The sequence below is a fragment of the Aotus nancymaae genome, unplaced genomic scaffold (assembly GCF_030222135.1).
Source record: "Aotus nancymaae isolate 86718 unplaced genomic scaffold, 86718_ANA_hifiasm-v0.15.2.pri h1tg000030l, whole genome shotgun sequence".
Lineage (NCBI taxonomy): Eukaryota > Metazoa > Chordata > Mammalia > Primates > Aotidae > Aotus > Aotus nancymaae.
The window spans coordinates 3487085-3512652 of record NW_026988443.1 but is presented as its reverse complement, the minus strand read 5'-3'; the positions used below and the strand labels follow the sequence as shown (position 1 = coordinate 3512652).

Here is a 25568-nt window from a genome sequence, read left to right as displayed (position 1 = left end):
AAAGGCCACACTGGATCCTCTTAAGTGAGAAGAAAGAAAGTACCCTGAATGCCTCTCACGTATAAAAGAGCAGGATGGCAGGATGTCTGTGTGGCCCAAGGAGCCAGAGGTAGCAAACGATGGGCAAAAGAATTGTGACCAAAGGCTAGAAGAGGGAAAGTCTGCAGTCAGCCTTGTCTTCTACCTCTCTGGTCTTTCCTTCTCATGAGCAGAGTCCCTTTTCCAAGTGTCAGGACACTGAAAAGAAGACCCCTGCTCTGGAAGTTGACAGGAAGTCATATCCATGGGTGTAAAAATGCAAGATCAAGGCTTGGCACAGAAATAATATCTAAAATCAAGGGGAAAAAAAAAGAGCAGAAGAGAGATCCAAGTCCAACCGGGTCCAGCCTGGTCCAGCCCAAGGAAGGTAGGATTCAAGGAGAAGAAATTAAAACAGAGGAGCTTTGGACCACATCATGTCCTACAAGGGGCAGTCAATGAACTTTGTTCTTCAGCCAAGGTACAAAAGAGGGCTCTTTAATCTCTTCCTTTGGCTCTTAAAAATAGCAGTAAATTCATTAATCAGATTCACTGAAATGCTTTTAGAACATCTGTAATTGCTCAGATGTCCCTTTCCTTTCTGTACAAGGATGTTGTGTATGTACTATACAACTATAAATGTATAGGATTATTACATAATATGAAGTATGACATATAAAATATAAATATTAGTCAATGATATTAGTGAACATGTATAAGAAACACTGAGATGATCTTGCAGGATTTCACCTCCCTGGAACTCAGTCACTTACTACTGTTTCAACTTTCCTACCACCTCTGCCAGCCAATCCCATCTTCTTGGGAACCTGGCCTCCCTATTGGCTATCGCACAGCTTTCAACTGCCTGCTTTGTGACATCATTCTCTCACCAAGCCTACTGCCACCTGGTAGAATCTTGGGGTAGATTTGTAGCATCACAAGTGGCCAGTGAGCAGTGTGACCAGGAGCCTTCATACTGGACACACGCACTCCTTGGCTTCAGTCACGCAGACATCCACTAGGATCGTCTCTTCATCCCTTGTATCTACAGTTGATGTTTCTTCTTCTCTGACCATGTCAGGTAAAGAGAGAAACTTTCTTGACACTTTTTCATTTGACTTCTTTCCCCCTAAATTTTGATTTCTTTACCTGTATAGTCCCAAACAGCTTGGAATAACAGGGAAGGTTATTCCTTCCCTCACTAGAAATGGTTATTCCTTCCCTCACTCATTCCTTCCCTGCACTAGAAATCTGGAGACCTCATTTCACTTTTGCCTTTGACATTTACTAGCTGTGTGACTTTAGAGGACTCTTTTCTTCTCTCACAAAATCTGTTCCCTCATCTGTTACATTAGAATAATAGACTGGTTATTCCTTCTGGCCCCTTTCTTTTCTAATGCTGACTCTTAAAGGGCACACGTAGAGAAAATGAAAGCAGACACTTTTTGAGCGTGTTTCTCACAACAGAAACAGAGGGAAAACCTAAGAGGCATAGAAAACTAGCAACATATTCTGAGGTGTTTCCTGTGTAATAGTCTCCCTCCACTAATATTTCAACTTCACTATTTTAAATTTAGTGACGTTTTAAATACTCAGCCAGCCATGGTGGCTCACACCTGTAATCTCTGCACTTTGGGAGGACATCTCCCTAACTAATATTTCAACGTTACCATTTTATATTTAGTGATGTGTAGTGATGTTTTTAATATTCAGCTGGGCATGGTTGCTCCTGCCTGCAATCTCAGTGCTTTGGGAGGCCGAGATGGGAGAAACACTTGAGCCTAGGAGTTCCAGACCAGTCTGGGCGACATGACAAGACCTCATTTCTACAAACTTTTTAAAAAATCAGCCAGGTGTGTGGGCATGCCAGCTACTCAGGAGGCTGAGGTGGGAGGATCAGAGGACTGTTTAAGCCCAGGAGGTTGAGGCTGCAGTGAGCCATGTTCGCACCACTGGACTTTAGCCTGGGTAACAAGGTGAGACCCTGTCTCAAACAAACAAAAGTAATATTCACGTTTTGGAGATTCCTATCTGAACTAGATGGAAAGAGAAAATGAAGAGTACTAGGTTATAAGGAGGCAGATATTCTAGGGTAAGGAATTTGGGATTTTAAATGAAAGAAGAAAGACCGGGTCCCCTACACTTACTCTTGGGATATGCCCTGGAGAATGACACAATGATTTAAAGAGCAAAAACTATACTTTAAATTTTAGAAGAAAAGCAGAAAGACAACAGAGCAAAATCTACTCTGAATAGGGCAAAATGAAGTTGGTTTTAGCAAATGCTTAGATCAAGAAACTAGGAAGGAAACAGGCTAGAATAAAGTATCCCTGGAAAAAGCAGCTTATCAGAAGTCACATTCAGTTGTTTTATTTCTTTTGCGTTTTTGAACAGAGATGACACTTGGCAGCATTTAATATCAATATTTTAGAAATGTGTTTTAGGAATGATGCTTCCAGGCCGAGCACAGTGGCTCATGTGGCAATCCTAGTATTGTGGGAGGCCGAGGCGGGCAGAACACTTGACATCAAGAGTTAGAGACAAGCCTGGCAAACATGATGAAACCCGGTCTCTATTAAAAATACAAAAAGTTAGCCAGGTGCAGTGGTGTCTGCCTATAATCCCTACAATCAAGGTGAGTACAAACAGCAAGAAAGGAGAGGAATAAGCACAGTATTGAAAGGGAGGGTCAAATCTATAGCTGAGTGGTAAGTCCATGGATAGGCAGAATTTAAGTCCTGAGACTTCAACCACTATTCTTGGGCATTGCTCTCCATTTTCAGAGTCTATCTAAGAACACCTTTTCAGTGGGAAAGTTGAACACTACAATGGCCATCTATGCCACACAGAAGAGAGTCCCAAGAGATGCCACACTTTTTAGTGGCCTGGCTGATCAGTTCCCCTGCACCAGCACTCTGTAACTTCCTTCCCTAATCTATTACTTTAGTGTCTCTGGAAGGCACTTCAGAACTCTTATTTTCGCAGGGACATTTTGATTTTCCTTAACTTACAATAGGATTTAAGACCTTGTGCTTACAGATCCTCTCCAAAACAAACAGGCTCAGAATCTGGGCTTGCTTATATATTTCACGAGGAAGGGCTCCACTCTCTCCCCTAGTATATGGTGTAAAGGGTCCTTATTCCCTCAGGAGAGTGGAGAGAATGGAAAGGACCCTATATGAGAATATGAGGCTTTATAAAACATCTCCTATTTAAAAATCACTTTCGCTTTTTATTTGGCTTACAACAACCCTACAAAATCCAAAGAAAGCCAAGAAACAATCACATCAAATGATAACCAGTAAGAGAACAGTCACTGCCTATCCCCTAATGCAGGGTCTTGTCCATGGTCATGAAGAAGAGCTAGTAGAAATGCCTTGCCCATGTTACAAAGCTATCCAATTGCTGCATTGGTGTGTAGGGGGAGCATCTCACTTACCAGGGATTGACTTCTTCCTTGATTCCTTTGTAGTGATGAAAACTTCCCTGGGGATGGATACTTCCCTGGGATTGCAATCTCCAAGCCAGACATTTTGTCTGGCACGAACTTCAGAATTCTCCAAGTCCTGCAGTAGCAGAAATACCCAGATACTTGAGAGTAATCCATCACCTGACCTTGGGGACATGTCAACGACAGCTCCAGTCCAGAGTCCAACTAATCTCTTGACACTGTCTCCGGCTCCAAGCCAGGACAAAACCGAGAATAAGAATTTGGATGAGATTAAAACCAAGCTTTCAAAGCCTCTAGATGCCTACCAGTTCCCAAGAGAAAATCAAGAGCCTCCACTGCTTCCTTTAGAAATCCCTGATAGTCACCAGCTTCTGTCCTGCATTGATCCCCTTGGCCAAGAGGAGCAGCCTGGTTCCGAAAACACCAATCTGAGAAAGAACAGCCTGAGTCTTGAGGGCCAAGGGATACTTGAAAATGGGATGGAGTCTAGCAGTGATCCTGCAGACATCACTACATTGGTGGAGGATACTCCCCTCCCCTCCAGCTTCAGTTCCTTACAAGAGCTTGACCAACCCTCTGCAAAGAAAGCCAAAGATCCCAGTGCCATCGAGGTAAATCAGGTGCAGGAAAAGTCAAGCGTCAGAAAGGGTCACTCTCATCAAGTCAGGAAGAACAAGCATAAAGCTGCCGAGCCTATCCAGGGTGCTCCCAAGGCTAAAATCCAGCCAAACAACACACAGAGCCTATTAGACGGAGCAGTGACTGTTCGCGGTGCTACTGCCAGTGACAGCGCTTCTGTGAACAAGAGCAAGCATTCTAGCAACAAATGTCACAGACCTCACAACAAACCTCACGCATCCAGCAGGAGCAGCACAACTAAGAGGCACGGGCAGGAGAAGACCAAAAGGATCAGAGAGAACAGCTCCAAAAAATCTGAAGACAGTGAGGAGTCAGGGACCAAAGTCAAGGTAGAAGAGAAGCAAGCCATTCCCAATATGAAGCGCAAGAAAGATCAACCTGAGCTTAGCCGAGACACCTTCAAAAAGCCACGAAGCTCCCTGGACATGCACGTGGTAGAGTCCACGCAAGTTTTCCATGCACTGGGGAAAAAGACCGACAAGAAAACTGGATTCTCTTCCTCTCGGACTCTGGGATGCTCAAGCAACACCCAGAACTCTTGGCCATTCTCAGCTCTCAAACCATGGCTGGATACCCAACGTGAGGGGAAAGGCCCGGAGAAAACTCAAGTCAAGGCCCAGAAACTGGATGATAGTGCTGAAAAAGAGTTTCCATCTCCATCCCAGTATGAGTTGCCACCACCTGGGAAGGTCAAGTTGATACCGTTGCCCTTTCTGACCCTGGACAAACCTCAAGTTCGACGTGTTTCTCGGCGGCCACACCCTCCGGCCTCACGTAGGCCTGCTGTGGCTTGCCCTGCTCCACCTGGTTCTACTAAGTCAGCTCAGTCGACTGCAGTCAGTCTGTCCCAACCGGCTTCTACCAACACATCCCTGACACGTCCTACCAGACCAGCTCAGCCAATTTCGACCAATGGAACCCAACGCGGTTCAGCCAATCCTAACCAGCCTCCTACTGTCTCTCAGTCTGCTGCTTCTAGGCCAGCACCCTACAAAACATCATCTTGCTCTTCTTTCCAGCGGGAGCCTGTTTCCACTGCTGTGACCAATCTCCAGTCACTGGCCAAGCCTCAAAATCAATTTCTAATCCAAGACTTCAATTTACAACCCAGGCCACGGAGTACACCCGACATCTCTGGGCCAGCAGTGTCAACGCCCATCACAAAAGAGCAGAGGCCAGAGCGTAAGGCCATGAAGAGGAAGCTCAGCAAGAGCGTGAGAATGCTGCCAAATACACCTCTTTGGGAAAACCGCGGGTCTTCATCTAAAGGGAAAAAGATATGTAAATTTCTCAATACTATGGCTATAGAATCTAAAAGGTGCTGAGACTGTTGGCTTGACTCTGGACACCAGCTGGTTTTCCAAATACATAGATACATAACAATTTATTTATTCCAATAACATACTTTTCAAACTGAATAAACAAATCCATTAGGATTAACAGATAAGTAATAAAGAGGCTCTTAAGTTTTGAGATGCTGTTGACTGTGGGTTTTCTTTGGTGGGGTAGGGATCAAAGGCTGCCTTAGAAGGAATTATGGCTGGGCAAGGTGGCTCATGCCTGTAATCCCAGCACTTTGGGAGGCCGAGGTGGGTGGATCACCTGAGGTCAGGAGTTCAAGACCAGCCTGGCCAACATGGTGAAATCCATCTCTACTAAAAGTAGCTGGGTGTGGTGGTGGGTTCCTGTAATTCTAGCTTCTCAGGAGGCTGAGGCCAGAGAATTGCTTCAATCCAGGAGTGGAGGTTGCAGTAAGCTGAGATCCCACCACTGTCCTCCAGCCTGAACAATGCAGCAAAACTCCAGCTGAAAAAAAAAAAAAAAAAAGGAGGAACTAAAATTTGAATGGGAGAATATCAGCAGAATTGAGGAAAGAGGAAGGAACATGGTCCTAGACTAAGAAGGTCAAAAGGGGAGAGATTTCATGGGCTTATACAAAGAATCAGAAATGGGGAAAATGGCAGAAGTAAGATGCAGAATCTGAGGTTAGGACTAAAAGAATAAAATTGGGATAGAAGTTGAAGATGGCAGAAGGTAAGTCTGCGTGGACCAAAAGAAATGTACAAAATCTCCCATGGATGATGGCCTTATGTCTCATGGCCTATCAGATAGGTGTTTTAAAAAAGAAGATTCAGGACTCATCTCCAACAGGTTTGGGTTACCTTATACATACATGACCACAGGTGGGAAACGTCAGTACAAAACAGGGGAATCTACCACCAGGGGAACGGCAAGGGCTCACAGTTCTAGGTGTAGCTGATAACCTGAGGCCTGGCCAAGTGAACTGCAGCAGCTTGAAGCTGACCCAGAAAAGACCCTGGAGTACAGATCACCATTGACTCAACACCCATGTACGGGTCAGTGAGATGCACTACTTCACTTCACCTTCACAACAACACACAAGACCAGTAACACTGTGCCACCTTCCTAGTGAGGTTCAGCAATGGGCTTGGGTCACACTGCATGCAAAGGGGTAAGGCCTGTGGGAATCCGAAGTCCTCAGCGTTTACGAGCGCCCGCAGGCAGTCAACCTGGCTTTGAGATCAAGGCATCTGGAGGTTAGAGGCAGACGAACTCAAGCTTCCGGAGGGATTTAAATATTAAGAGGCCCGCCAGGTCCTCCTCCATCCTCTCCAGCACGTGCAACCTTCACGGTCATCACCATTAACTGAAGTACCGGAGAAAAAACGGCTTGGAGTGTCCATTTTCACAGGATGAGTGGTGGGCGTGCCTGTGCTCTGAGTCACCCTCCAAAAGCCGCAAGACTTAGGCGCCCAACTGTGCGGAGATGCTGCTTAGCGGGAGGGAACCCCGCCTGGAGGCACAGCGATAGGCAGAAAGGGGTGAGGGCGGTAGGGGGAGGGCGGGATAGGAACGGTGGGGGAAGGGAAGATGAGGGCAGTGGATGGTCTCCATGAGGAAATCAGTAATTTACTTTTTAAAAATTAGTTTCTCATATATAATTTACATAACATAAAATTCACTGTTCAAAATCATACCATTCAGCAAGGAGTGATCTGTAATCCCAGCCATTTGGGAGGCTAAGGCGGGTGAACCACTTGAGCTCAAGAGATAGAGACCATCCTGGTCAACATAGTGAAACCCCGTCTCTACTAAAAATACAAAAAAAAATGAGCTGGGCATGGTGGCGCGTGCCTGTAATCCCAGCTACTCAGGAGGCTGAGGCAGGAGAATTGCCTGAACCCAGGAGGCGGAGATTGCGTTGAGCTGAGATCGCACCATTGCACTCCAGCCTGGGTAACAACAGCGAAACTCCGTCTCAAAAAAAAACCAAAATTGTACAATTGAGGGGCATTTAGTATGTGACAAGGTTGTACAATCGTTGCAACTATCTGAGCCATTACATTTTCATCATCCCCTGCAAAAAAAAAAAACAAAAAAAAAACCCATCTACCCATTAGCACTTACTCCTCATTCCCTCCTCCCAGGCAACCACCAATCTCTGGATTTATCTTTTCTGGACATTCCATATAAATGGAACCATACAATATGTGACCTTTGGTATCTGGCTTCTTTCATTTAGTACTATGTTTTATTTTATTTTCTGCTTTTATTTTTTTACAATTTAGCTTAATTTTAATGTTTCCCAAGCGTTATTTTGGACGGGAGAGAGATCTAAGGTGGCTGAGTACTAGCAGCTCAGGCTCGTAGCTCCCAGTGAAACCTCAGAGAACGAGAGGACGCCACACTTTCAGACGAATATTTGTTGCTCACGGACCAAGACATTCCCAGCGGACGAGCCCCACGGGTCGCCAGGGTGACTCTTGTGGCTGGCGCGGCGGTTTTGCTGGCACCTTAGCGCGGCAGTTCTTGGTGCAGAGTCTGGAGATTCCCGGGCAGAAAAGCACCATCAATCTTAACACCGCTGTTTTGGCCGGCACAGTGGATTGCTCAGATTTCAGCGCTGGGAATCAACAAGTGACGTCTGCTCAGAGACCTAGTTAGAAAGTCGGTAATTACAAAGACGACAGAGGGATAAATAGATAATGAAGGGAAGAAAGCAGTCTAAAAATGCAGAGAATACTCAAAATCAGAATGCCTCTCCCTCTACAGGGGATCGCAATTCCTCATCAGTAACAGAACGAGGCTTAATGGAGAACGAGTGTGTTCCAATAACAGAAGCAGGTTTCAAAAGGTGGGTGATAAGAAACTTCTGTGAATTAAAAGAACTTGTTCTAACCCAATGCAAAGAAACTAAGAACCTTGAAAAAAGGTTTGACGAAATGTTAACGAGAATGGACAATTTAGAGAAGAATATAAGTGAATTGATGGAGCTGAAAAACACAACACGAGAACTTTGCGAAGTATGCACAAGTTTAAACAGTCGAATTGATCGAGCAGAAGAAAGGATATCAGAAGTGGAGGACCAGCTCAGTGAAATGAAACGAGAAGACGAGATTGGAGAAAAAAGGATAAAAAGGAATGAGCAAAGTCTTCAAGAAATACGGGACTATGTGAAAAGACCTAATTTACATTTGATAGGTGTACCTGAATGTGATGAAGAGAATGAATCCAAGTTGGAAAATACTCTTCAGGATATCATTCAGGAAAACTTTCCCAACCTAGCAAGGCAGGGTAATATTCAACTCCAGGTAATACAGAGAACACCACAAAGATATTCCTCAAGAAGACCAACCCCAAGGCATATAATTGTCAGATTTATTAGGGTTGAAATGAAGGAGAAAATACTAAGGGCAGCCAGAGAGAAAGGTCAGGTTACCCATAAAGGGAAACCTATCAGACTTACAGCAGATCTCTCAGCAGAAACCCTACAAGCCAGAAAAGAGTGGGGACCAATATTTAACATCCTTAAAGAAAAGAACTTTCAACCCACAATTTCATATCCAGCCAAACTAAGCTTTATAAGCCAAGGAAAAATTCAATCTTTTGCGAACAAACAAGTACTTAGAGTCTTCACCACCACCAGGCCTGCTTTACAAGAGCTTCTGAAAGAAACATTATACATATAAAGGAACAACCAATATCAGCCTTTCCAAAAATATATCAAAAAGCAAAGAGCATTAAAACAATCAAAAATTTACACTAACTAATGGGCAAAACAGCCAGCTAGCATCAAATGCCAGTATTAAACTTATATATATTCTAATTGGATAAAAAGCCAAAACCCATCGGTATGCTGCATCCAGACCCATCTCACATGCAATGATACACAAAAACTCAAAACAAAAAGGAGGAAGATTTACCAACCAAACAGAGAGTAAAAATAAACAAGTAAACAAAAAGCAGGAGATGCAATTCTCGCCTCTGATAAAGTAGACTTTAAAGCAACAAAGATCAAAAGAGGCAAAGAAGGACATTACATAATGGCAAAAAGATCAATCTAACAAGAAGAGCTAACGATTCTACAGAACAACGAGACAGAAAATTAACAAGGACAACCAGGACTGGAACTCAGACCTGGAACAAGTAAACTTAATAAACATTTATAGAACTCTCCACTTCAAATACACAAAACATACATACCACCTCACACCTATTCCAAAAGTGACTACATAATTGGAAGTAATTCACTCCTCAGTAATTGCATAGCATTTCATAGGTTTAAATGAAATATTGGTTGGCTGCTTGTTTGTTATTTTCTTCCCTTATTCCTTCCTGTCATCATTAAGTATAATTATTGGTATAAAAGAGGTTTTCAATACCCATTACTAAACTGCATTCTAGCCTGGGCAAGAAAGCAATACTCCCATTCTCTCTCTCTCTTTCTCTTCCTTTTTCTTCCTCTTCTTCATTCTTTTTTTCTTTCTTTCAAAAAAAAGTACAGTTAAAAAAAAAAAAAAGATCATTCAGCCATCACAATAATATAGCAAAGAGGTACTATGTATTTAAAAGGCACTATGAAAATCGAAAGTTATTACATTCAATTCTAATCTTCTACTAATTCTGGCTGCAAGTTGCCCATGAAACACAACACTTGAGTTACCAGGTACGGTTCTTACTCTTCAGGATTCCAAAATGTCTGAAGTACCCTATGAATTCCACGGTTTGCATGATTTTTCAGAACATCCCCCTACCCAACACAACCACCTTTATACACACTGAAATGGCTGCCCCGAGGCCAGCTAAAACATCATCATCTTCATGAAAGAGATTTAATTCAGTTCAAAGAGTCACTCAGAATGTAGACCAAAAGCAAACAAACAAAAAAAGAAAAACTTTAGTCTCTCTTATTTTCAGAGGTAATAATCTGTTAATTACAGTAAGAGAATCTGGGGTCAACAGTATTTATATCAGAATTCCATTATTCTGACCTTTTGAACAAAACTATGTTCGTCGCATATGCACTGATTGACAATAATATATGTTCAGTCAGCCATATATTTTGTTGAGTGTTAAAATGTGAAAGGCTGCTTTATCATATTTGGACAAGAATCACCCACATAATTATGACAGATATACAGTGTGGCATGAAATAAAAACATACATGTGTATCAAACCAAAACAGGTGCCTTTTTTACAGACAGCAAAACTCAAAGCAGCAATTTACTAATTTTAATTACAACCTTGCTGTCTATGTTGCGCAAAGCAAATGCTGTTTCTGAAAAGGCATAAAAGCCTGACCGCCTAGGAGAAAATAATCAATGATAAGTGGAACAGCCGCAGGTATCTCATGATCTGCACAAAGCCGATTCACAGAGCAGGCCTCAGTTCTGCCACATGACTGGTATAAAGTAGGACAGAATAAATAAGAGTGATCTTTGAAAAGACAAGCAAGCCTTAAAAACATCATGGGAATGCCTTTCATCAGGGAAAAGTGGCCAAGGCATGGGAACCAAATACAATAAGCATTATCCTGTTAATATAAGTAATTAGCACATTCAAGATTTCAGAATCAGGTACAGGGAAGACAAGACTCAGCATTAATAAAGTCTATCAAATTATTTTTCTAGAGAACTTACAGATTTGCCATTACTCTGATTTTTAAGAGTGATAGGGAAGGGAATTTTTAAAAGAATCTTAAAGCCTCTCATGGGTCATTTTTTGTGGCACTTATTTATTTGCCTTTCCTTTTCTGATGAGTAAATCTCAAAAAATGGTACTGAAATTCTACATCTAAAGTCACAGAGAAAATAATATTCTAGGCAGGTACCCTTTCTAAGAAAAGGTGGAATCCTAGATTCTAGTCACACTGTATACAAGCAATTCCTCTTACACTTTCCATTGCTTCCCAGAGCCTACACAATAAGGTTCAAATTCCTTTATCTGGAGTTTGAGGTTTTTCACAATCCAGCCCCCATTCATCTTCTCAACTTGCTGCCATTACTTTCTTGCTTCGTCCACAATCAAGGTGCTATTACGCCATTTAAACATTTTTACCTTCGTTAATATGGTGCCTTCCTGCCCTTAATACTTCTTTTCCTGCCTATGTAAATCCCAACAATTCTAAGAAACTTTTTCTGACTACCTCTCAAAAAGTGATTGCTCTAATAATGCAATGCATTTACTGGCCCCATAATTCATTTTATGCTTACTTATGACCTAGTTTTTATTCATAGGTATGATAACCTCCTCTGAAGAGCCAGTGAGCACTTTTATGACACAGATGAGATTTTACCACAGAGTAGAGGCTAGATATACGGCTGTAAGACTGTTCCCCACCATCATACCAGCACTCAAAGCAGCTTTTCATCACCACTCTTAAGGTTATATAGTACAAGCCTCTGAATACTATTTTGAGCAACTTACTTGACCTAAGCCTCAGTTTCCTCAACTATAAGATAGGGATAACAGTGTCAACCTGGTGGGTTATATTAATATAAGGACCATGACAGGACACAGGCAAAGCACACAGCACAGTGCCTGGCACACAGTGAGCTTTCCGATGATGCTCATGGTTATTAGCAACAGCTATTTAAAGTCTACTTCTGGCTTCCTGGAAAAAGTACAAGAGCAGAAATCAGTACACCTGAACTTCAGTCCCACTTCTATTTCTGCCTCATGGAAGCAACTGTTGCAAACGTCTTTTACAGCAGACAACAGAGAAAAACATAGTCATTTCACCATCCACTTTTCCTACCTAGTCAATTAAAGGGCTTTCCACAGGCTATAATGCAAACCATTAAAATAAAACTTATAAAGAATCTGGAATATAAAAGAGTTTAAGTGTTATAATGTTAGGTGCAAATGACAGGATTACAATACTGTTACTTAAAATCCAATAAGTCTGGCAGAACAAAATGAAATACTGACAGTGATTACCTTTGTATGGTAGAAAAACATGAGAATTTTTTTTCCTTTTTATTTTTCACATTTCTACCAAGCGGGTGTGTGTGTGTGTGTGCGCGCGCGCGCGTGCATCTCAAACAGGAAAATGTAATCAGTTTAAAAAAGATCTTAATGATCTCAAAAAGAAAAAGTGTCTTTAAGAAACTGGGATTTTAATGTATAGTAGCATGTCTAAACAAATGCAATTATTGTTCTTCTAGTAGTCATTCCTAAATCTTTTTATAGACTAAGTTGGATGAGTGTACTCATCTAAAGGGTTGCATAACTTCCAAACTATTATGTTATAAGATTATATGAATTCACAAAACACCTATCGAGCACTCACCATATTAAATAAGCACCATGGGGTATATAAAGAAGATATACAATAAATCCCCTGCCTGAGAATGCTTGTACTTTTTATAAATGTATTTATGTTTCATCTCCACAGTTGTATGGTAGAAATGCCAGAGGCCCGTATTCTATAAAGGAGCACAATAGGTGGTTAGTTTAGAGAAGAGTAAAATCATGACTGACTGCACTTATATTAATGGAGGAAGCCCTGGGTCGAGGACTTAAAATAAACCTAAGTTTTAGAGAAACAAAGAAGAGCTACATGCAAATACAAGCTGAAAGAAGAATACTGGGCAAACCATAATATATCTGGTATACTATGCTAAAAAATATATTAGAAGCTGGCTGCTTCAGTCATTTTTCCCTTGTAGAAACTAATAATAAAATACTTTATTCATAACTTTAGCATTTCAGGTTGCATATGAAAATGTATCAATGTGGCAATCACAAGTTCATTTTCCTTCTCAACTTGTTTGCAAGTTGAGCCAAGTATTTCTCACAATAATATGATTTTATTATCTAAATAAACAGCTGGTAAAGTATTTCTAGGATATTTAACTCCTGGAAATACTTTACCAGCTGTTTAATATCAATTAAATCCTAGAAATATTATGAGTAATAATATATCGACGATAATATATTCTTTTTACCAAAGAACAACAAATGAAAAACAATTATGCAAACATGATTTCATAAAACTTCATCCTAAAAGAAGTTACTTTATATAAAATTTGTGTGAATTGATACAAATGATTTAAATATAATATTTAAATATAAAAATTTAAGTTGTAGAAACTGATAGAAGGGAACGGGTATTTTGTGGCTTATAAAGTGGACAGAAACATCACAATGGACATAAACCCAAATGAGAAATGTTGAGAAGACTGAAAAACTGAATGAGTTAATAGGGAACATAAACATTATTCTTCTGTTAAGCTACTCAAAATAATACAGACAAAAATGAACTAATGTTTAGTCAGATCACTATTATTTTCCAAGTTTAAGATTAAATGTAAGGCAAGCCTTTCTTTTTCTACCCCATCTCCCACCTCATTATTATTTAACCCTAAACGATATACCTTTGCTTGTTTTTAAAATCAATCCCCAACTTATCAGCATCCTCCTTCTCATACACGGGTACTTTAAGCAAAAGGCCAGAGTTCCATAGTGAGAGCGAGTGGCAAAATCGAGAGGAAAAGCAAGGGCGATAACAAAGCAGCTCTCTCTTTTCCTTGGCTAGTCCTAGACTGTGGAACATTGATGCCTACTCAGAGGCTGAGGAAACACAAAACTTTTCATGAACTCTTAACTGTGAGCACGTGACCGGTACACAAATGCCAAGACCTTGGTATCTCCCAAACGCCTCAAGTGTCACATGGAACCACATGTTCCCACAGGCACACCCATGGTTGTGCTGAAATTGTCGGCTGTTCTTTCTCTCCTCCTCCTATTCACCTTCAATTCATAACCCTAACCTAAGTGCATACTCTGCCCTCACCCTTCCCTCAACAACTGAACCCCACTACTCTCCACATGCTTCCAAACAGGGTTTGAAATAAAAATTTTCACCGGGTTTTAATAATTTATGGGGTAGATGGGTAATATGTCCCCAACAGCACAAGGGCTGGTTGCTGCAGTAGTTAATCAAACATCTGTACACTGACGGCTAGGTAACACTTACCAGCAAGGTGTATCTAAAATCAGGCTGAACAGAATGATTCACAAAATAAATCCTTATACTTTTTACTTGGCAGCAATCACAGCCTCCATATATACATTTCTAAAAAGGTTATATTTACAAATATTTTAGGCAATGGTTATTGTAACATGACCTCCTTTTACAAAAGACTCATAAAGTCAATTCTTATTTTCTTTAGGCTCAGTTTTCTTAATATAGTCACACACACAAAAGCATATTCCCTTGAAAAAAAGAACACATTTTATATGTCAGTAAGGATTTAAAACAGAGATTTATTTTAATCCAACAATGTTCATAAGTAGTGAGAATCATGACACTATACATTGTGCATTAACGGGCAACAGAAAAATGCATTTTCCCAAAATTTGCCATATAAATTAAGTAATAATCCTGAGAATAGGATCAGTATTTTAGAAGGCAATTTGAAAAATCAGACTGAAAGTTATACAAAGTCACACTGAAGCTTGTAAATCTAAACTTGTCCTCCTGAGAAATTATTAATAGAATTAAAATAATGCTTAAAGCTAATTTTTAGTGAATGCTCACTGTGTGCCAGGCATTGAAGAAGTGCTTTCCAAGCCTTATCAAATAATCAATACCAATGTGAAAAGAAATAAGAATAAGAATAAATTCCCTACATGTTATGTGGTGATGATGTCAATAGCATTAATTCCACAAACTCACTCTGTAAATCCCATCAAATACTTACTCTGTAGCTAAAATTAAAAGATTTAGGCCCTAGACACAGCTTCTTTAAGTTTCGTTCAAGAGTGATGCCAATTCCTTTACAAAAGCGAACTACAGCCTCTAGTGGTACATGCAAGAATAAGAAGTCTAGGCAACAAAAATATCTTTCGAAATTGCCCGAAGAAATCACCCAAATCAATTCTCTACTCTGACCTGCACCCCTCATTGTTTACTAAAATCTTCTGATGATTCTTTTTTAAAATTTATTATTTTTTTTTAGAGATGAGGTCTCACCGTGTTGCCCAAGCTGGTGTTGAACTCCTGAGCTCAAGCAATCTGCTTGCCTCGGCCTCCCAAAGTGCTGGAATCACAGGCGTGAGCCACCATGCAAGGCCAGTAATGATTCTTTTTTAATGCGTTAGAATTTTAAGTGAGCAAATAAAAGAGAATAAAAATAACCAATTCTCATAGGAAAATTTCTGAAACAGCTTCCCATCCCTGTCTATGGATAGGGATCCCTTTGAATAAGGCAAACAGAAAACAAGATATTAAAAAAGCATCATATTCTTTTATAAGAAGTTCACGGTTCCTACATTTAGATAGGTTCTTTAACACGTACACCATAGGTATGTTTTCTTAGAACTTAAATTGCTATGAAATCCTTAAACCATGAAATGCAAATTCATGCTTTCCTAACGCATCTTCCATCAGATCAACAGAGAGTTCAGTGAGAACAATGAAGGCAACTTGCAAATCTGATTTATAATGTCAGATTAATCCGAGACAGTTAATGTTGTTGTTGTTTGTTTGTTTTGAGACAATGTCTCTGTCTCCAGGCTGGCATGCAGTGAGACAATCGTGGCTCACTACAGCCTGGACCTTCCCAGGCCCAAATGATTCTCCCATCTCAGCCTCCTAGGAAGCTGGGACCACAGGCGCACGTCACTGTGCCTGCCTAATTTTTTAATTTTTGTAGAGACAGCATTTTCCTATGTTGCCCAGGCTCGTCTCAAACTCTTAGGCTCAAACAATCCACCCATCTGAGTCTCCCAAAGTGTTGGGATTACAGGCGTGAGCCACTGTGCCCAGCCTGGAGAGACAGTTCTTACAGTTTATTATTATTTTTTTAACAGAAACTGAGTCCAAAATGCAAGAATAAGCCTTGATAATTATGCCAACATTTCTCCTTATTACTCATATTCATAATAGAAATCAACTTCATAAAAGGAAGTTTAGACTGCAATCCAAACAACTTTGTTATCAAAGACTTCTCACCTTCTCCTATTAGCCCTCCCTACTGCAGTTACTTTTTTTTTTTTTAACTCTAAGAGTTAGGGGTCATTATTTACAGAATGCTACTGGGCTGAAAAGAGTATAAAGACACAATAATATCCAATCATAACTTACAATTATATCCAAATGAGATTCCAGGAAAGCTGAGGCACAGAGTAGGTACCCACTGTCATACAAATCAAGGTTAGTTTGGATTTATCATTATGCTTAGAGGCTATCGGCTAGCTGGTAAGTCTTATAAATGTTCTTTCCATTCAAAGTACCACAAATAGCACTTTAAGGAAAATACATGTATGCTATGCCCAAGCTTTTAGGGAGCTTTGTTAATTAAAGAGAAGAGAAGACAGAGATCCAAGATAGCCGGTTAGGAGGAGCTCAGGATTGCAGGTCCGAGTGAAAGCGCAGAGGGCGAGTGGACGCCGCATTTCCAGATGGATTTTTACTGCCCACAGACCAGGAGATTCCCAGGCAGAGGAGCCCCACGGGTCGCCAGGGCGGCTGTTTTGGCCGGTGTCGCTGTTTTGCCTGCGCCCCGGTGCAGCGGTTCCCAGTGCAGAGTAAACGAGACTGTGTCCCTTCTTAGCCAGCAAGGGGAGCTGAAAGAGGGAGCCAGGCCAGGAGATTCCCGGGCAAAGAAGCGCCATGAATCTCAGAGCCGCGGTTTCAGCCAGCGCAGTGGGTCGCCGCCTGGGAAATCACAGAGATCCCGGCGCCTATTCAACAGGCAACCAGGTCACCTGGTAGAGAGCCGACCGTTCAACTGAAAAACAAAAGGCTCTGAGGCAGGGAGCCAGGTGATCAGGCCCGGCTGGTCCCACCCTCACAAAAACAAAAACAAAAACAAAAAAACAGCAATTGGAAACGCTCTGTGTTGAGGCTTTCACAGCAAGCGCAGCTGAACCCGGGACGGTCCAGCTCTGTGGGGGAGGGGCATCTGCCATTACGGAGGCAGCCTGCAGTTGCCAAGGCAACCTGCCATTGCCAAGGCAATCCACCATTACAGAGACAGGCGTCATTACAGAGGTGGGCCACCGTTCCTGAGGCAATTCTAACTACACCCATATAAACAGGACTGCAGGGAAGTTCACACGGCAGCTGGGCGGACCCCAAAGCAGCTCAGCGAAGCCTCTGCAGGCTTAGAGTGACTAGGCTGCCTCCTTGGGGGCAGGGCAGCCCTGAAGAAGAAGAAGAAATAAAGGAATAAAACGGCAGCAGCACAGCGGAAACTCATAAAGCCCTAACTCCCTGGGAGAGAACACCTGGGGAAAAAAAAAAGGGGTTTATGAGTTCTGCTGCTGCAGACTTAAACTTATGAAAATCAGAAAGTCAACAACTACAAAGTCGACAGGTGGATAAATCCACAAAGATGGGAAGAAACCAGTGTAAAAAGGATGAAAATACCCGAAACCAGAACACCTCTCCTCCTACAAGGGATCACAACTCCTCACCAGCAAGGGAACAAGACTGGATGGAGAATGAGTGTGATGAAATGACAGAATCAGCCTTCAGAAAGTGGATAATAAGAAACTTCCATGAGCTAAAAGAACACGTTCTAACCCAATGCAAAGAAACTAAGAACAATGAAAAAAGATTTGACGAAATGCTAACGAGAATGGACAACTTAGAGAGGAATACGAGTGAATTGATGGAGCTGAAAAACACAACACGAGAACTTCACGAAGCATGCACAAGTTTCAACAGCCGAATTGATCAAGCAGAAGAAAGGATATCAGAGGTCGAAGATCAACTCAATGAAATAAAATGAGAAGGCAAGATTAGAGAAAACAGGGTAAAAAGGAATGAACAAAGTCAACAAGAAATATGGGACTATGTGAAAAGACCTAATCTACGTTTCATAGGTGTACCTGAATGTGACGAAGAGAATGAATCCAACCTGGAAAATACTCTTCAGGATATTATCCAGGAAAACTTCCCCAACCTAGCAAGACAGGCCAATATTCAAGTCCAGGAAATACAGAGAACACCACAAAGATATTCCTCAAGAAGAGCAACCCCAAGGCACATAATCGTCAGATTCACCAGGATTGAAATGAAGGAGAAAACGCTAAGGGCAGCCAGAGAGAAAGGTTGGGTTACTCACAAAGGGAAGCCCATCAGACTCACAGCAGATCTCTCAACAGAAACCCTACAAGCCAGAAGAGAGTGGGGGCTGATATTCAACATCCTTATAGAAAAGAACTTTCAACCCAGAATTCCATATCCAGCCAAACTAAGCTTCATAAGTGAAGGAAAAATAAAATCCTTTGTGAACAAGCAAGTACTCAGAGATTTCATCACCACCAGACTTGCTTTACAAGAGCTCCTGAAAGAGGCACTACACATAGAAAAGAACAACCAGTATGAGCCACTCCAAAAACATACCAAATGGTAAAGAGCATCAACACAATGAAGAATCTGCATCAACCAACGGGCAAAACAGCCGGCTAGCATCAAAATGGCAGGATCAAATTCACACATAACAATATTAATCCTAAACGTAAATGGACTAAATGCGCCAATCAAAAGACACAGACTGGCAAATTGGATAAAAAGCCAAAACCCATCAGTGTGCTGTATCCAGGAAACCCATCTCACATGCAAGGATACACAAAGGCTCAAAGTAAAAGGATAGAGGAAGATTTACCAAGCAAATGGAGAGCAAAAAAAAAAGCAGGAGTTGCAATTCTCATCTCTGATAAAATAGACTTTAAAGCAACAAAGATCAAAACAGACAAAGAAGGACATTACATAATGGTAAAAGGATCAATGCAACAAGAAGAGCTAACGATCCTAAATACATATGCACCTAATACAGGAGCACCCAGATACATAAGGCAAGTTCTTAATGACTTACAAAGAGACTTAGACTCCCACACAATAATAGTGGGAGACTTTAACACACCATTGTCAATATTAGACAGATCAACGAGACAGAAAATTAACAAGGATATCCAGGACTTGAACTCACACCTGGACCAAGCAAACCTAATAGACATTTACAGAACTCTCCACCCCAAATCCACAGAATATACATTCTTCTCAGCACCACATCATACCTACTCTAAAATTGACCACATAATTGGAAGTAAGTCACTCCTCAGCAAATGCAAAAGAACGGAAACCATAACAAACAGTCTCTCAGACCACAGTGCAATGAAGTTAGAACTCAGAATTCAGAAACCAACCCAGAACCGCACAGCTTCATGGAAACTGAACAACTTTCTCTTGAATGTTGACTGGATAAACAATGAAATGAAGGCAGAAATAAAGATGTTCTTCCAAACCAACGAGAACGAAGACACCACATACCAGAATCTCTGGGACACATTTAAAACAGTCTGTAGAGGAAAATATATAGCAATAAGTGCCCACAGGAGAAACAAGGAGAGATCTAAAATTGACACCCTATCGTCAAAACTGAAGGAGCTAGAGGAACAAGATCAAAAAAACTCAAAACCTAGCAGAAGACAAGAAATAACTAAGATCAGAGCAGAACTAAAGGAGATAGAGACACGAAAAACCCTTCAAAAAAATCAATAAATCCAGGAGCTGGTTTTTTGAAAAGATCAACAGAATAGACAGACCACTAGCCAGATTAATAAAAAAGAAAAGAGGCCAGGCGCGGTGGCTCAAGCCTGTAATCCCAGCACTTTGGGAGGCCGAGGCGGGTGGATCACGAGGTCAAGCGATCGAGACCATCCTGGTCAACATGGTGAAACCCCGTCTCTACTAATACAAAAAATTAGCTGGGCATGGTGGCGCGTGCCTGTAATCCCAGCTGCTCAGGAGGCTGAGGCAGGAGAATTGCCTGAACCCGGGAGGCGGAGGTTGCGGTGAGCCGAGATCGCGCCATTGCACTCCAGCCTGGGTAACGAGCGAAACTCTGTCTCAAAAAAAAAAAAAAAAGGAAAGAGAGAATAACCAAATAGATGCAATAAAAAATGATAAAGGGGATATCACCACAGATTCCACAGAAATTCAAACCACCATCAGAGATTATTACAAACAACTCTATGCACATAAACTAGAAAACCTGGAAGAAATGGATAAATTCCTGGACAGTTGCCTCCTCCCAAGCCTAAACCAGGAAGAAGTCGAAACCCTGAATAGACCAATAACAAGGTCTGAAGTCGAGGCAGCAATTAAGAGCCTACCACCCAAAAAAAGCCCAGGTCCAGATGGGTTCACAGCCGAATTCTACCAGACATACAAAGAGGAACTGGTACCATTCCTTCTGAAACTATTCCAAATAATCCAAAAAGAGGGAATCCTTCCCAAATCATTTTATGAGATCAACATCATCCTGATACCAAAACCCGGCAGAGACTCAAAAAGAAAAGAAAACTATAGGCCAACATCCATGATGAACATAGATACAAAAACCTTCAATAAAATACTGGCAAGCCGATTGCAACAGCACATCAAAAGGCTTATCCACCATGATCAAGTAGGATTCATCGCAGGGATGCAAGGCTGGTTCAACATACGCAAGTCTATAAATGTAATTCACCACATAAACAGAACAAAAGACAAAAACCACATGATTATCTCAATTGATGCAGAGAAGGCTTTCAACAAAATTCAACAGTCCTTTATGGTAAAAACCCTCAATAAAGGAGGTATTGATGGAATGTATCTCAAAATAATAAAAGCTATTTATGACAAACCAACAGCCAATATCATACTGAATGGGCAAAAACTGGAAGCATTCCCTTTGAAATCTGGCATTAGACAAGGATGCCCTCTCTCACCACTCCTATTCAATATAGTACTGGAAGTTCTAGCCAGAGCAATCAGGCAAGAATAAGAAATAAAGTGTATTCAATTAGGAAAAGAGGAAGTCAAATTATCTCTATTTGCAGACGACATGATTGTGTATCTAGAAGACCCCATCGTCTCAGCCCGAAAATCTCCTGAAACCGATAAGCAACTTCAGCAAAGTCTCAGGATACAAAATCAATGTGCAAAAATCACAAGCATTCCTATACACCAATAACAGACTTAAAGAGAGCCAAATCAAGAACGAACTGCCATTCACAATTGCTACAAAGAGAATAAAATACCTAGGAATACAACTAACAAGGAACGTAAAGGACCTCTTCAAGGAGAACTACAAACCACTGCACAACGAAATAAGAGAGGACACAAACAGATGGAGAAACATTTCATGTTCATGGTTAGGAAGAATCAGTATCATGAAAATGGCCATACTGCCCAAAGTAATTTACAGATTCAACGCTATCCCCATCAAGCTACCAATGACCTTCTTCACAGAACTGGAAAAAACCACCTTAAACTTCATATGGAACCAAAAGAGAGCCTGTATAGCCAAGTCAATTCTAAGCAAAAAGAACAAAGCGGGAGGCATCACACTACCGGACATCAAACTATACTATAAGGCTACAGTAATTAAAACAGCATGGTACTGGTACCAAAACAGAGATATAGACCAATGGAACAGAACAGAGGCCTCGGAGGCAACACAACAAATCTACAACCATCTGATCTTTGACAAACCTGAAAAAAACAAGCAATGGGGAAAGGATTCCCTGTTTAATAAATGGTGTTGGGAAAACTGGCTAGCCATATGCAGAAAGCAGAAACTGGACCCCTTCCTGACACCTTACACTAAAATTAACTCCAGATGGATTGAAGACTTAAACATAAGACCTAACACCATAAAAACCCTAGAAGAAAACCTAGGCAAAACCATTCAGGACATAGGCGTAGGCAAGGACTTCATGACCAAAACACCAAAAGCCTTGGCAACAAAAGTCAAAATAGACAAATGGGACCTAATCAAACTCCACAGCTTCTGCACGGCAAAAGACACAATCATTAGAGTGAATCGGCAACCAACAGAATGGGAAAAAATTTTTGCAGCTTACCCATCTGACAAAGGGCTGATATCCAGAATTTACAATGAACTAAAACAGATTTACAAGAAAAAAACAAACAAGCCCATTCAAAAATGGGCAAAGGATATGAACAGATACTTTACAAGAGAAGACATACATGAGGCCAACAAACACATGAAAAAATGCTCATCATCACTGGTCATTACAGAAATGCAAATCAAAACTACATTGAGATACCATCTCACGCCAGTTAGAACGGCGATCATTAAAAAATCTGGAGACAACAGATGCTGGAGAGGATGTGGAGAAATAGGAACACTTTTACACTGTTGGTGGGAGTGTAAATTAGTTCGACCATTGTGGAAGACAGTGTGGCGATTCCTCAAGGACCTAGAAATAGAAATTCCATTTGACCCAGCAATCCCATTACTAGGTATATATCCAAAGGAGTATAAATCGCCCTACTATAAGGACACATGCACACGAATGTTCACTGCAGCACAGTTTACAGTAGCAAAGACCTATGTCCATCGATGATAGACTGGACAGGGAAAATGTGGCACATATACACCATGGAGTATTATGCAGCCATCAAAAACGATGAGTTCACGTCCTTTGTAGGGACATGGATGAACCTGGAAGCCATCATTCTCAGCAAACTGACACAAGAACACAAAATCAAACACCGCATGTTCTCACTCACAGACGGGTGTTGAATAATGAGAACACATGGACACAGGAAGGGGAGCACTATACCCTGGGGACTGTTGGGGGGAAATAGCAGAGGGACAGCGGGTGGTGGGGAGTCGGGGAGGGATGGCATGGGTAGAAATGGCACATAAGGGTGAAGGGGAGGAAGGCAGCAAATCACACTGCCACATATGCACCTATGCAACAATCTTGCATGTTCTCTACATGTACCCCAAAACCTAAAATGCAATAAAAAAAAAAAAAAGAGAAGAGGAATCAGAGATAAAATTGAGAGAAGCGTTCTACCTGTGTCCTCGAATGTCAGACTGATCACATACTCCTCCAAGCGCAATCCTGTGGAACTCTCGACCTAGAGTCTTGGCCACTGATCTTCCCACGCTTGTTTTACCAACTCCAGGAGGGCCAACGAAGCATAGGATTGGGCCCTTTAGGTTATTTTTCAGCTGTCTGACAGCCAAGTATTCTAGTACTCTTTTCTTCAATTTTTCCATGGCATAATGGTCATTATCCAGAAGTATCCGGGCTGCCCTAATGTCCAGGCGGTCTGTTAAATAACCCAACAGAAACAATTAGAACACATAAAAATTTTAAGTTAAAGAACTCCTTTCAAGCATGATGAGAGCAAAATATATATATATATATATATTTTTTTTTTAAAACAGATGTGGTAAGAACAGACTTGGATCCTTCTAAATGAGGCTTCTAAATGATCTAAATTTGGTTTGGCTTTTCTGCTTAAGACTTAGTGTCTCCAGAGATAGTAGGCACTATACAACTAAAAACTCAATGTTCATACCATTTTATGTGGAATGATTTTCTAGTTATACGTTACTTCTCATAGAGATATAATTTCTACATATTCTATGTGTGCTGGCATTTGTTCCTTTTTAAAAAGGGTGATTTTTCCCTTAGTTCAATAGCAATATATGTTAATTCCAGAAAAGCTGATAACACTAATAAAAAAGAAGAAAACAATTACCCATAATCTCATGCCATCAAGAGATCACCACTACCTTTACTTCAGTATGTATTATTCCAGCATGTATGCGTGCATTTACAAACCTACTTTTCAAAATGGGCTTTTATGGGGCCTTTAAATTTTGTAAGATGTTTTTTCACTTAATATATTACAGAAAACTTTCACTGTCACACTATTTTTCAGTAATATTCTATGGCTATTTAATATTCCATTACTTAATTATCTATATTCATTTAATTCCCTACTGCTGAGCATTCAAGTTGTTTACATTATCTTTACACTTATAAAAAATGCTTCACACTATGCATCACTGTAACTAAATCTTCCCATATATCTGCAATGATTTCTTTCAGCTTGTCTTCTACTAACAGAAGTGCTGAATCAAAAAGAAAAAAAAAAGATGGTGTAAAGAATTGCCTAATTGCCATACAGAAAGTTGTATCAAAGTCTCACCAGAAGTGTATGAGTTAGGCTTTGTTTCTAGAGCCAAGCTTTCAACAGGTTTACTAATATGCTTTAGCATTTAAAATACTCAAATTAAATGACAGGTGACAGAAGCCAAAATGAATTCACTAGCTGGATGGCTGCCAGGGGATAATACACAGCCACATGATCATGCTGACAGTGAAAAGAAGATGGGAGAGAGAAATACACACAAATCCACTCTTTTAATTAATTATTTAGAATGTGCTAAGCATTCTTCATAAAGGAAGAAAAATAGCCTGAGATGGTAATTTGGTTCCCAAGCTAGTCCCCCCCAAAACCTAGCTAAGCAGTCAACTATATAATTTAATTGTAGTACTACTGATTTTAGTCAGAGTTCTAGGTGAGTGACGTAGAAACGGAAGAACTAAAATTTCTTCCCCATTTCCTGGCCCCAGAACCCAACCAACGAATACAGGAATAAGTGAGAGAAAGTTTCTCAATTATTTCACAATGCTAGCCCTGACACTAAAACCTACCACAGTAAACATAAAAGAAAACCTCACACTAATTCCTATAGTTGTAAATATTAAAATGCTAGTGAATCAAATCTATAAAGAATAATCTACTAAGTCTCAGTGGGATTTATTTTAGTTATGCAAAGATGGTTTAATGTTAGGTTATCAATATCATCATGTTCAAGAAGAGAAAGTTTCCATCAAAATATCACCTTGTACGTAAAAAGGTACTTGTTATAATGCATTATCCATTCATGATTAACACATTCAGTAAGGTAAGAATAAAAGTCAAGGTAATTTAGAAAACACTGAAAACTGTGAAGAAATTTCTTTCAAGAAATAGGCCAAGTAAAGACAATTTTAAAAGCTCTTTCAATCTTTTAAGGAAACAATTTGCATGTTATATAAATTATGTTCTATCTTTTCTATACAGGATATATTTTTCTAATTATTCTTTTTAGTGATTCAGAAAGCATTCTTCCTGTCTTGAATAACACGTGGTGACATGTAAAACATTTTTAAATTTCAATATAAATTCCTCTATTTATAATTTGAAAACGGAAATGGTATCTACTGATTCCTCTTATTTAAGATGGGAAAATCTGCAAACTATTTCCTACAACTCTTTCCTCTCTGCTTTACTTTCTGCTTTTGATTACTAGCTGAGACCTCTACTTGGTAGGTAAACTTT

At 40.6% G+C, this 25568-nt stretch overlaps 1 protein-coding gene across 2 annotated transcripts in view; it reads right to left on the bottom strand.

The window, feature by feature from the left end:
* The window catches only part of LOC105706659 (lon protease homolog 2, peroxisomal), a 136093-nt gene that overhangs the window by 84932 nt on the left and 25593 nt on the right, over window positions 1–25568 (bottom strand). For both annotated transcript variants that reach the window (XM_064383000.1, XM_064383001.1), the window contains one exon: window positions 23243–23501. In XM_064383000.1, coding sequence (XP_064239070.1) covers window positions 23243–23501 — 259 coding nt within the window. The remainder of the gene's footprint in view (window positions 1–23242; window positions 23502–25568) is intronic.